The following is a 12278-nucleotide window of genomic DNA, read 5'->3' on the forward strand; positions in this document are numbered from 1 at the left end:
GCTCTCGTAGGCTCCTAGTTATTGCAAATGCGACAGTAATGGTTTTAGTGCAACGTAGCCAGTGTGTGCCTGTTTGTCGTCACATTCCACTTCCCCGGGACTAAACGATGTTCACATTCAGGTGTTGCAGCCTCTATTTCCAATATTCAAATTGTATCTGGAAGGATGGCACATTTCCTAATGAAAGAAAAAGTTCTGAAGAGGATCGAGAGTGAAAATGTGAAAGTGACATGTAATTGCTATTTGATAAGCCTCTCCTCCTTTCTGAATTTCCGACAACAACTGTGAAACGTATATCAGATCTGACTTCATGCAATATTTAGTTTCTCTCATCATTGCACCTTTGCTTTTTCACACACCTGTGCGTGCACACACGGATGCTCTTGCACACAATCAGCTGTTTCCTACAAATTCAATTTAATTTTCTCGTTGTCATTGTTATCGAGTTCTTTCTCATTCCGTACAGCATCGGTAGCTCGGTGCAACACCTGCTGTGACAGGGATGGTATCGAACTCTACCCACCGCATGCTACCCAAAGAGTACCTCAGACAGATAATAAAAATGCAAAACAAATATTTGAAAAATATGTAGGTTTTTATCTACATATAAAGAACAACTTTCAGGTCTGTCTGGTCTGTAACAAAACTAACTATATACGTGCTCACTCATTTATCGACGAGGGTACAGATAGTTTCACACCTGTAATGCTTATAAGAAATTTCCGAATTTAATTCGGCTAAATTGTGTACTCTTTCACTACACAGTGGCACAAAGCCACCATAATCCCTGAGCCTGGTAAGAACAGACTCCTTCCCTCCAGCTGCCATATCATTTCCATCATCATTATTGTCTTCGAAGTGAAGGAACAAATGGTCAACAGGGGCTAGTATCGTGGTTTGAATCTCGGAAACTGCTAACAAATGTTCAGTGTGGCTTTCGTAGGCATCACTCCACAGTCATCGATTCACCTTTCTGTATTGTGAACAACTTCTGCTTAAGACCCGGACTGTAGTTGTATAATTTTTATTTTTTAAAGGTGTATGGTGCTGGAGGATGGGACTTCTAAAACCAGCTGTTACACTTCCTTACCTACAGAATTTTTAAAAGACAAGGATTTTTAGTAAGTGATGGGCTTGCTTCATCAGACCTTTTTATTCAGAATAGGGTACCTCAGGACTGCATGTTGAGCACGTCTTATTTGTCAACCTATTATTAACTGTCTCCCACCAGGTATCTAAGGTTCTCTTCGTGGCCTGTTCCAGTTCTCAGCAGATATATTTATTCAAACTGCAACTTCGGCACTGTCTCAACTGTCTGCTCTTCCACTTTCCCAATTGCATAACTTTATGGTGGCGCAAGGAATTTCTTCACATCTCGGTTCTACTGCTCTTCTCTTCATCAAAATTCTTGAGGCTAACACTCTGTAAAAAACTATGTTGTGGTATGATCTTTGCTGAAATTGACGAGCATTTGGAGGGCAGACTTCGTGTAATAATTCCGACGCTTTGACGCACAGATCTGCAATAAAACTACTGACTTGCTTGTCTGGAGTACATTTCCCCCTTACGATATCTTGTGGACTATTTCTCCTGTGCAGTCTGGCCTATGCTGGAGATAAAAAATTGTGCTTATCTATGCCCAAATAACTGAAGTCCGCATATATTGTTCCAACTCGGACAGCTTTGGAAAAATACCATATACGACTGTCCGCAGTTTTGCTTTCACAACCACACAGAATACTAAAATATTTCAGCGTCCACTCTGTAATGGGTCTCAGAACAGACTTTCCAGCTGAATTAATTCTTCTTGTCCATTGTCAAGGTGTACACTATTCTAAGGAGTGCAGCACGTCTCCGAGGCGAATGCAGAGCTGCGCAGAGTAACTGCCAAACTGTCGGGCGCTACAGAGTGTGACCAAACTCCTAGTGCCACCCCATCTTACAGAATTTCTGCATCTGTCGAGCTTGTTAATGTGGACAAGCAATACAAATTGTCTACACAATATGCGTATCCAATTTTTAATATAATCTGGAAATACAAACGTTTTATCTGGGCAGTAACCAGAGATTGTTGGCACTGAAACTCTATAGCGTGTAAGGTGGTGTGTGTGTGTGTGTGTGTGTGTGTGTGTGTGTGTGTGTGTGTGTGTGTGTTTATTTTATTATTTTTTTTTTTTTTTAAACATCTGTTTGGCTGGAGTCATTAGTACTTCTGTTTGTGCTGTTGCCCCTGCAAGAGGTATTACTTCTTCCCCTGAAATCACCTTTCGTTGTTCACTTCAACATCACTGTCATTATTTGTAGTACAACAGGGTCAGTACAGACTTTGCCGTCGGTCATCGTGCTGTTGTTCTACCGCTGAGCATCTGCATCACTATCGTCTAAAACGGACCGAGTGGTGTTGACGACTTCGTGAACTTCAGCGGTAAATTCACACCTTGTAGACCACACTGTTTTTCATGATTTGAGAATCGATAGTCAGAGGAAGCTGGGATATGCCATAAGGAGCTTTTCACCTTTCCAACTGACTTTTGCGGGCTGTGCAGTTAGGATTGCCACCCGGTAGCTCCCTGTTTAAGTTAGTAGCTTTTCCTGCTGGATTGAAAGGGATGTCTGAACACAGTGCTCTCTTTTTCACTGAACCAAATGAATAATATTCCATGCAGTGTTTTGTTTCTTGCTTTCTTTATTATACCACAGCTCTGCTAACTGTCGTTAGTCGTCATTTTGAAACGCACATCTTCAACTTCTTTTTGGCTCTGCTTCCAGTCTGACACAGTTGATGGGACATCAACTACACTATATCTGCAGTTATGTTTTACAGCAGTTTGTCTTTTTGTTCTGTGCCTCCAACCTTTTGTCCATCTAAAAATCTTCACTATGACTACCTCTCTCACTACAAACAACGAGCCGACACAGCATTTGTGACCCACCTTACCGTATCTGAAGTGCACGTTTGTCAGCTCTAGATTTGAGTACTTGTCAAATGCCAAACTCTACACTCAAAGTACCTTTTCCTTCGGAGTTAACTGCGCTGTTAATACATCTGTCACAGCAACTACCTTAGGGAACAAAACATGTTGTGGCGAATATTACTGTTATGAAGGCCCTTTATGGATACGTGTTGTACTCAACTTTTTTGTTGTCTACACATGTGTAATACATACTTGCCCAGAACATATCTGTAACCTGAAGAACATCATCAGGTACAAAAATACTCTTGTTTGTTGATTTTCAGAAGGCATACGACTCCATCAACCGAGAGGCATTAATGGATATTTTGGAAGAGTTTGGGGTGGATGATACATTGAGGAAGCTGATCAAACGAACTCTCACCAACACTGTGTGAAAAATAAAATTTATGGGTGAGATATCAGAACCCTTTACAATCAGAACGGGCATAAGACAGTGAGATGGACTATCCCCACTCCTTTTCAAGTGCACCTTGGAAAAGGTCATTTGAGGGTGTACAAAGTTGTTACTCCAAGAAGAAACAAATAAAGAGCACTTCAGACTTGGTCCAAAGTACAAAGGGGTGTACATTGACTGCTTGGCATTTGCAGATGACCTGGCCATTTTTGCTAACAACATAGAGTCAGCAGTCAACAAGATCAATAGGCTGTCAGAAATTGCTGTGAAAGTTGGACTCCAGATTTCTATTCAAAAGACAAAATATATGATGAACATCTGTGATGGACCTGAATGGATGTGATCACAATCTGGGAAACATCGGAAGAGTTAAGAATTTCAGGTATCTTCAGGAGAATGGATTAGAAAAAGAAGCAATTAATGTCAGGATGAGGAAGTTAGTCGAGGCATACCAACTGACAAACAATACCTATAATAAAAAGTCTATCAGTAAAGGGACCAAGTTCTGACATTATAATACAGTCGTAAAATCTTAGGGCTTATATGCGTCCGAAACTTTGACTACAAATAGACGAGGTCAAGCTGAGGGGTTGGAAAAGCGAGTGTGTAGGATATTAAGGAAAATCTTAGGTAATAGATGGGTCGACGGACAATGGCGAATGAGAGCAAATGAGTACTCGTACAGCAAGACAGAACCTATCACAGCATCCATTAAGAAGAGACAGTTGTTATTTTACGGTCATCTCGTGAGCGCGGACGGTGATCGACTAACGAAAAGAATACGGAGTTTCATCTAATCTAAGAAAGCGAGGTCGAGATGGTTCGAAGAACTTGAAAAAGATCGGTAGCCCAGAGAGAGAAATTCCTGACAGGAACAAATTTAGAAGATCGGTGAAAAACTACCGAGGTTTTAAAATGGCACCATCGTCCAAAAGACGGAGAGGACCTTTGTCCGAAGAGCGTAAACAGGCACTTCTAAGTCCGAGCTGAAACTAGAACAAGACCTAGACACTAAAATGAAATTGGTTGTTACCACGCAGTCCGTAGAGGCAAAACTAGATTATAAAAAGAAAATACTTTAAATTTTGCAATTGTGAAACAGCCAGTATAATACTCGGCAACTTTCTGTGTCAGTTCTGAGTGTCCTGTGTGCTCTAAGTGGCATCACCTGGGGAGTGGACTGGAGAGTCCATCTACATTTGTACGGATATTTAGCCGTATTCAAAGTAGACTGCAGATGCACCGTGTGTTCATACGTATGACTGCCCATTTTATGTATTCTGAGTACATTTTCACAATTGTAGAATCCAGTGCTTAACTATTGCATTCCCCACCAGTCCCGTTACGAGCGTCTGCAGGAGCTGCCGTTTAGTGTCGCCCCCAGACTAGGGCACCGACATCGAGGTAAACGCACTGGTATTCAGCTGTTTAGAGTTGTAAGGTTGCACAGCTGCACCACGGGCAATGTGGACACCACGCGAGTTGGCGAGACCCTCTGGCGGCCTAGGCAGTGCGGAAAATACGCGCATTCCTCAAGCAGTTGTGTTTACGTATCTGAAGTATAGTGACCTAAGGTGAGTGGAGTCGCTTCGGTGTAGAGGTAGCAGGTTCTGGAGGCGCTGTTGTGAGCAGGGTGGCTGGGAAAACTCTGCTACAAGATATGGAAATTTTATTTGTCTCAAATTGTAATTCCGAGGTGTCACAACACCCCCGGATTCGCCCTCTGCGAGCAGGAGGTGCACCGGTAATGCCGCAGTCGTGGGACGGCCATCTGACGTCCGCGTCCGACTTCACCGACGCCGTTTACCTCGTTCGGTAGTTTGTGCCCGAGTCGGCACTACGTGGCCCCGAGTGAACGGAGCCGGTGACGTGTACGTACACTGAATTCGCGTAGGTGGCCACGGCTAGTGGGATAGAATCTTGCCCCGTGTGGAGGAATGATGGCAGTAATGTCCCGGTTGCAAATTGCCGCCCTCTGAGGCACGAGTTTGGTGCTGCCGTGGCACCTGGGTGACGGTTCCCAGTTGTGTTGCCTAAATGCACAGGGCAGAGTGGAATTGTGAGGCATGCTGGCTGGCATGCAATGTGTTGTATGTAGACTGCCAGACTGTGCAAAAATGTGCTGGAAAGACAGGGTGTTTATAGTGATCAGTAGCACACTTGTTGTGCTGTTACACTGATTCAATGCATGTACAGGTCAACATCTGTGTCCTCCAACTGTGTGAAAATACAAGGAGCTGAGAGAAGTCGTGGGACAACCATGTACACGTATTCAGATGGCGGTAATATTAGGGACGTGAGGTATAAAATTGTAGTACATTGGCAGAGCTGTTGTTTGTACTCGAGTGATTCGTGTGAAAAGGTTTGCAGCGTAATTATGGTCGCATGACAGATATTAACAGACTTTGAATGTGGGGTGGTAGTTGGAGCTAGACACATAGGATATTCCATTTTGGAAATCATTAGGGAACGCAATATTTCGATATCCACAGCATTGAGAGTGTGCCGAGAATTTCAGGCATTACCTCTCACCACAGACGATGCAGTGGCCAACCGACTTCACATAATGACCGAGAGCCGTGGCTTTTTCTGGGGGCAATACTAAATGGCAGCTTCTGCAGAGGCTCGTAACTGGACTGGTGGGGTATGGAACAGTTATGCACTGGATTCTACCATTCCGAATTGTATTGAGAAAATGTAAAGTGGGCAGTCGTGCACATGAACGTGTGCTGTCAGTGCTGACAGAGAAGCAACACCACGTGAAATGACCACAGAAATCGGTGTGAGATGTAGGACAAATGTATCTATTATGACAGTGTGGCAAAACTTGGTGTTACTGGGCTACGGCAACAGACGAGCAGTGCGAGTGCCTTTGCTGACGACACAACATCGCCCACAGTGCCTCTCCTGGGCTCGTGGCCGAATCGGTTGGGCCCTAGAGAACTTGAAAACTGTGGCCTGGTCCAGTGAGACCTGATTTCAGACGGTAAGAGCTGATGGCAGGGTTAGTGTGGTACAGACCCCACAAAGCCACAGACCCAGGCTGTGAACGAGGCACTGTGTGAGCTGGTGGTAGCTCCGTAATAGCACGAGCTGCTTGTACGTAGAATGGACGGGTCCTCTAGTCTGACTGAACTGATCATTTAGTCAAAATGGTTATGTTCAGTTACTTGAAGGCCATTTGCAGCCATTCACGGATTTCAGTTTTCACGGATGAAAATGCGCCTTGTCACGGAGCCTTAATTGTTCGCAATGGTTTGACGAACATTCTGAACCATTCGAGCAAACGATTTGGCCACTCCGGTCGCGCAACACGAATCCCTTCGAACATTTGTGGGACATAATCGAGACGTCAGTTCGTGTAAAAATCCTGTCCTGGCAACACTTTTTCGAATATGAACAGCTGTAGAGGCAGCGTGGCTCAGTATTTCTGCAAGGGACTTCCAGTGACTTGTCGAATTCATGTCACCTGGAGTTGCTGCCCAGCAGTAGCTAAAAGGAGGTCCAACATGATATTAGAAGATATCCCGTGGTCTTTACACACAGCTGGACGGGATCTTCTTTAATTCAGTAACACCCAAAATTGTGGAATGGTGCCTTTTGCAGTTGGTACTACTCACACACAGTGACACACTTATCCTAGGTTATTCTCATGGTTTACTATTCAGCTTTTGGTGTACACTATTAAAGATTATTTCGACTTCCTCTCAGTTTGTCATTTTGGATTTGAGAACGACTTGCTCACCCCCCCTCTCCCACCCTCCCCCCACCCCCACCCTCTGCGCCCCCCCCCCCCCCCTCCCGCTCCATGAACCATGGACCTTGCCATTGGTGGGGAGGCTTGCGTGCCTCAGCGATACAGATAGCCGTACCGTAGGTGCAACCACAATGGAGGGGTATCTGTAGAGAGGCCAGACAAACGTGTGGTTCCTGAAAAGGGGCAGCAGCCTTTTCAGTAGTTGCCGGGGCGACAGTCTGGATGATTGACTGATCCGGCCTTGTAACACTAACCAAAACGGCCTTGCTGTTGTGGTACTGCGAACGGCTGAAAGCAAAGGGAAACTACACTCGTAATTTTTCCCAAGGGCATGCAGCTTTACTATATGATTAAATGATGATGGCGTCCTCTTGGGTAAAATATTCTGGAGGTAAAATAGTCCCTTCATTCAGATCTCCGGGCGGGGACTACTCAAGAGGACGTCGTTATCACGAGAAAGAAAACTGGCGTTCTACGGATCGGAGCGTGGAATGCCAGATCCCTTAATCGGGCAGGTAGGTTAGAATATTGAAAAAGGAAAATGGATAGGTTAAAGTTAGATATAGTGGGAATTAGTGAAGTTCGGTGGCAGGAGGAACAAGACTTTTGGTCAGGTGATTACAGGGTTATAAATACAAAATCAAATAGGGTTAATGCAGGACTAGGTTTAATAATGAATAAAAAAATAGGAGTGCGGGTAAGCTACTACAAACAGTATAGTGAACGCATTATTGTGGCCAAGATAGACACGAAACCCACACCTACTACAGTAGTACAAGTTTATATGCCAACTAGCTCTGCAGATGATGAAGAAATTGATGAAATGTATGATGAGATAAAAGAAATTATTCAGGTAGTGAAGGGAGATGAAAATTTAATAGTCATGGGTGACTGGAATTCGATAGTAGGAAAAGGAAGAGAAGGAAACGTAGTAGGTGAATATGGATTGGGGCTAAGAAGGAAGCTGCCTGGTAGAATTTTGCACAGAGCATAACTTAATCATAGCTAACACTTGGTTCAAGAATCATGAAAGAAGGTTGTATACATGGAAGAACCCTGGAGATACTAGAAGGTTTCAGATAGATTATATAATGGTAAGACAGAGATTTAGAATTGGGGAGAACAGGAGTTTGTGGCACAACTTGGCTTGAAGAAGGGATCGGTCGGTAGGGCATGTTCTGAGGCATCAAGGGATCACCAATTTAGTACTGGAGGGCAGCATGGAGGGTAAAAATCGTAGAGGGAGACCAAGAGATGAATACACTAAGCAGATTCAGAAGGATGTAGGTTGCAGTAGGTACTGGGAGATGAAGAAGCTTGCACAGGATAGAGTAGCATGGAGAGCTGCATCAAACCAGTCTCAGGACTGAAGACCCCAACAACAACAACGGCTAGCCGTCATCCACTTGGTCTTCTTAGGTCACTTAGCATTTTATAGAGAAACCATGTAATGACCTTCCCATGACTGGGTAGTGCATTATAAAATAGCCATTTATTCCTGGCACTCTGTAACAATGTTGACCTCTGCAAATATGCTTGTGAAATGTCCTCTGCATACATCTGTAACTACATACAGACTTCACAAGCCACCTTACGGTATGTGGCAGAGGGTATCTTGTACCGGGTAGATATAATTAAATTGACGGTGTTCGGAGTGCTGCATCGTGGGCTGTATACATTGTACGATGCTGCGATATCATAGATATGTTAATTAATCAGTGTGGTCATGGAGTTTGCTGAAAAGAAAGAATAGTTCCACTTTGTGCTGCCAGTTGAAAATACGGCGCTATAAGAAGTGAGAATTTGAAATGTTTCCTGTCTCGATGTCTGTATGGTGTTTGTCACTTGGCAAAGTGCATTGATTTATTTTGTGAAGTGACTCTTGGTGTAAAGGGTTAGGAAGGTTGAAGTTTTCCATATGAAATGCAGTCGCTAAAGAAAGACCCTGCACTGATGGTAAACTTATTTTAGTTGTTTTATCAGAATGGCAGCAGTAGCAACACTGCATTGCGGAAAGATTGCCAACAGAAACAGCAGAAACAGTTGCAAAATAAATCGGTTTAAGAGTATTATAAAGTAATTTGAAGAAACAGGGTGGTGCAGCAGGCAAAAGGCGGTGGTCCAGTCCCGTGGGAGTTGTTGAAGTGGTGATCACAAATTCTGACCCAGCTTCAGTGTTGGTAGGTGGGACATGTATCACAGAGAACGCAGTGAGTTTCTCTGTAAGTGCCCCTTACACAAGCAGTGAGTCGCTGGGAGTCTCGGCAGCAGTGTATTGACTATATTCAGTAGCACTGTTGCCGCCCCCCCCCCCCCCCCCCCCCCCACCATGCGTGAGATTTGCTGAATGATTTCAACCATTATAATGGATATCACTGTATTGTGAAGCTTTGACATGGGAAACGAACTGCCGTGTTCACAAGTAGTTGATAAGCATATGCTGACCAATACTTGTAAAGTTAAAAGAGGTTAAAATTTATTACACTTGATTACAAATGCTCTTCATATTATGTCTTTCATTAGCCCCAAGTCTGGTTTGTACATCTTTCCAGTCAGTATTTTGCAAATACATCTTTTTCATTTATTACTCTTGTGTACTACTTCTGGTGTAAATTGATTACTGTAGACGTTTCTTTCCCAAGAAATAATACATTAAAAAATGGGTTCAGAGTCCTTCCACCGAGGAGAAATCATTGGCAGTACCAGGAACTAAACTTGTATCATTCACAGTGTTGTGCTCCCAAAATGTCTTTACTTTTTTCTTCCATTCTTGCAACCACTTCTTGCCAACATCCTATTCAAGCTTCTTTGCAAACCTGTGATTCATTATATAGTCGGCAACATCATTAATGGCCTATGGCCGTGCAGCCCACCATGAATTTGAACTCAGCTGAAACCGCATAGACAGCAACTACATTAGCTTCCTGCATGTTGCCAACGTCACGGACTGGCTCGCCTGAATCTGCTTGATGTTTGAAGAATGAGTACTTGTTAAAAATAAATTTCCTTGCCAGTTAGTGAAACATTTGGCACCTCCTAGATGTTTCATCCATTATGAGAAAATACAGAATACCACAGAAATTGGTTAATTGTAGTTATGCACACATGCTCAAATTTGATGGAAGTTTACGCAGTATGGAATGAGGAAACGGACTGAACACCGATTGGCTAACTGCACTGCTGTCTATTGTGCATCCCCAGTCCAGAGGTTATAAATGCTGTTGTGGACTATAGTGTTCCAAAAGCTAGACAATCAGTTATGATTCCTTCTTCTAACTCTTCCTTACTTACTTCTAAGCAGTGGTTTTTTAATCTTTGACTTCATAATTTTGAATAGTCTTTTGGTGAATGTGTTGTTGTCCACCCAGTTTTACAGTGTTAGTGAACTCATCTACTAGAATGTAGAGGTCAAATGTTCACCCATTTTCTTTTGTGGGAATATTGATAAGCTATTTTTGTTCGCCCTACAGGCTTCTGAGATGCTGAGAGTTCTCCAGCTAAACACCCTGGAGGACCGCTCGATAGCGGAGAAGCGTTACTGGGACGATGCTGTAAGGTTCCTGGAGGCGAGTGTCAAGGACAAGCTGGAGGTGGGTCTTACTCGTTCTGATCACGTTACTATTGTTAATGAGTTAAAAGTATTGTATTCTTTGCTTTTTATGTCTTCAGTACATGAGAAGTGACCATCATATCTGTAACACCATATGGTAAAACACATGTGTTGCTACTGTGCCAACTGTAAAGCCACTCTTGCACAGTGAGAGAGAATTCTGTGGAAGTGCCCAGTCTTTTTGTCAGTGTAAAGATATGGCCACGTGATGCGTCTTTCCTCATGTGCAATCGAAGACAAAAGGGCACAAAAGCGCATGCACAAAAATTAGTAGAAAGGACATACAAACGGATATGTGGTCCTTTGTCCACACGTTGCCTCACTGTCGAAGCAATCTGCTATACGCCTATTTCTTTGTTCGGCGATTTGGGCTGCATTTGTTGTGGTGAAAGGCAACAGAAAAAGAAAACATGAGACCAGTGTGTGTAAAACAGTTTCTAAATAACAGAGCAATGTTTTGTTTGTAAATTTCAGTTTACAGTGAGATTAGGTTTTCTGCATGGGAAATTGCAGAGATAAGGCTGGCAATAATATTTTGTTAGTTGGCAAGCAGCAACGCACATAGCAGTTTGAGCCATTTATTTCACATTTCAAAACAAGGCATTTCAGCAATTCTTACTGAAACTGAGAAATACTTAAGGGAGGCTCGTAGTTGTTCTGTGAAGGAGTTGTACTGTGAAGGTTAACTGACTGTCAGTATGTCATTCATATATAATTTTATAAAAAGTTATTTTACACATCTTCTGTCAAAAGAGATTATATTAACTGCCTCAAATTTGGTAATGCAATTGACCTCAAAATGCACTAGAATGGAGGTTATGTTTTTCAATTTTGTATTTTTTGCATCGTCAATATGCTGCATTTCATTTATAATACTGTGTTCAGGAGCTTCATCTATCTCATCTTTTCTGTTGTTCCGATGTTGTGCTCCTCAGTTGTTGTGCTGTTAGGTTCTAATAATGTGAATATTCGCCCACAGTTTTCATATACACTTTTAATAAATTTGTAGGCTTTTTCTTTTCTTTTCTCCTGCTTCGAGATATATCTCATTCTTTAAGGTGATTGGTCAGAAACTTTTTATCTCGTAGTTAACAGTCAGGGCATTACAGTTCAAATTTTTATTCAAATAATCTTTAGAGGTGACATTCCATTCACTTAACTGTGTCTGTAATCATCTGTAAATTTCAGCGTGCATTCTTTGGAGGTGGAAGATATTACTTCACATAAACTGCCTCGCAGTGTACCTCGGCACACTATACAACAAAGCACACACAGGTCCCTGCTGCCTGTCATTTGCTAAACAGCACTAGAGATTTCCACCAAAACCAGGAAGCTGTGTGCTTTTACTCACGGCCTTCATTTTGAGGAAATTATTTCTGCACAAATTCACATTTGTATTGGTACTGTTGGAAATGTAAATGCTTGCACAAAGTTAAACATGAGAAAAGGCACCATGTACATGCATGTTCAGACCAACTCTCTGTCTACATGTAATTGACTGACGATACTCGTCTCGAGGATGCACTTTGATAAGGTATCATC

General features: G+C 42.8%; 1 protein-coding gene across 3 annotated transcripts in view; it reads left to right on the top strand.

The window, feature by feature from the left end:
- Positions 1 to 12278, top strand: part of LOC126426882 (dynamin-like 120 kDa protein, mitochondrial) — a 200116-nt gene that overhangs the window by 157873 nt on the left and 29965 nt on the right. For all 3 annotated transcript variants that reach the window (XM_050088928.1, XM_050088929.1, XM_050088930.1), the window contains one exon: positions 10597 to 10716. In XM_050088928.1, coding sequence (XP_049944885.1) covers positions 10597 to 10716 — 120 coding nt within the window. The remainder of the gene's footprint in view (positions 1 to 10596; positions 10717 to 12278) is intronic.

The sequence above is a fragment of the Schistocerca serialis genome, chromosome 11 (assembly GCF_023864345.2).
Source record: "Schistocerca serialis cubense isolate TAMUIC-IGC-003099 chromosome 11, iqSchSeri2.2, whole genome shotgun sequence".
In the NCBI taxonomy this organism is placed as follows: domain Eukaryota; kingdom Metazoa; phylum Arthropoda; class Insecta; order Orthoptera; family Acrididae; genus Schistocerca; species Schistocerca serialis.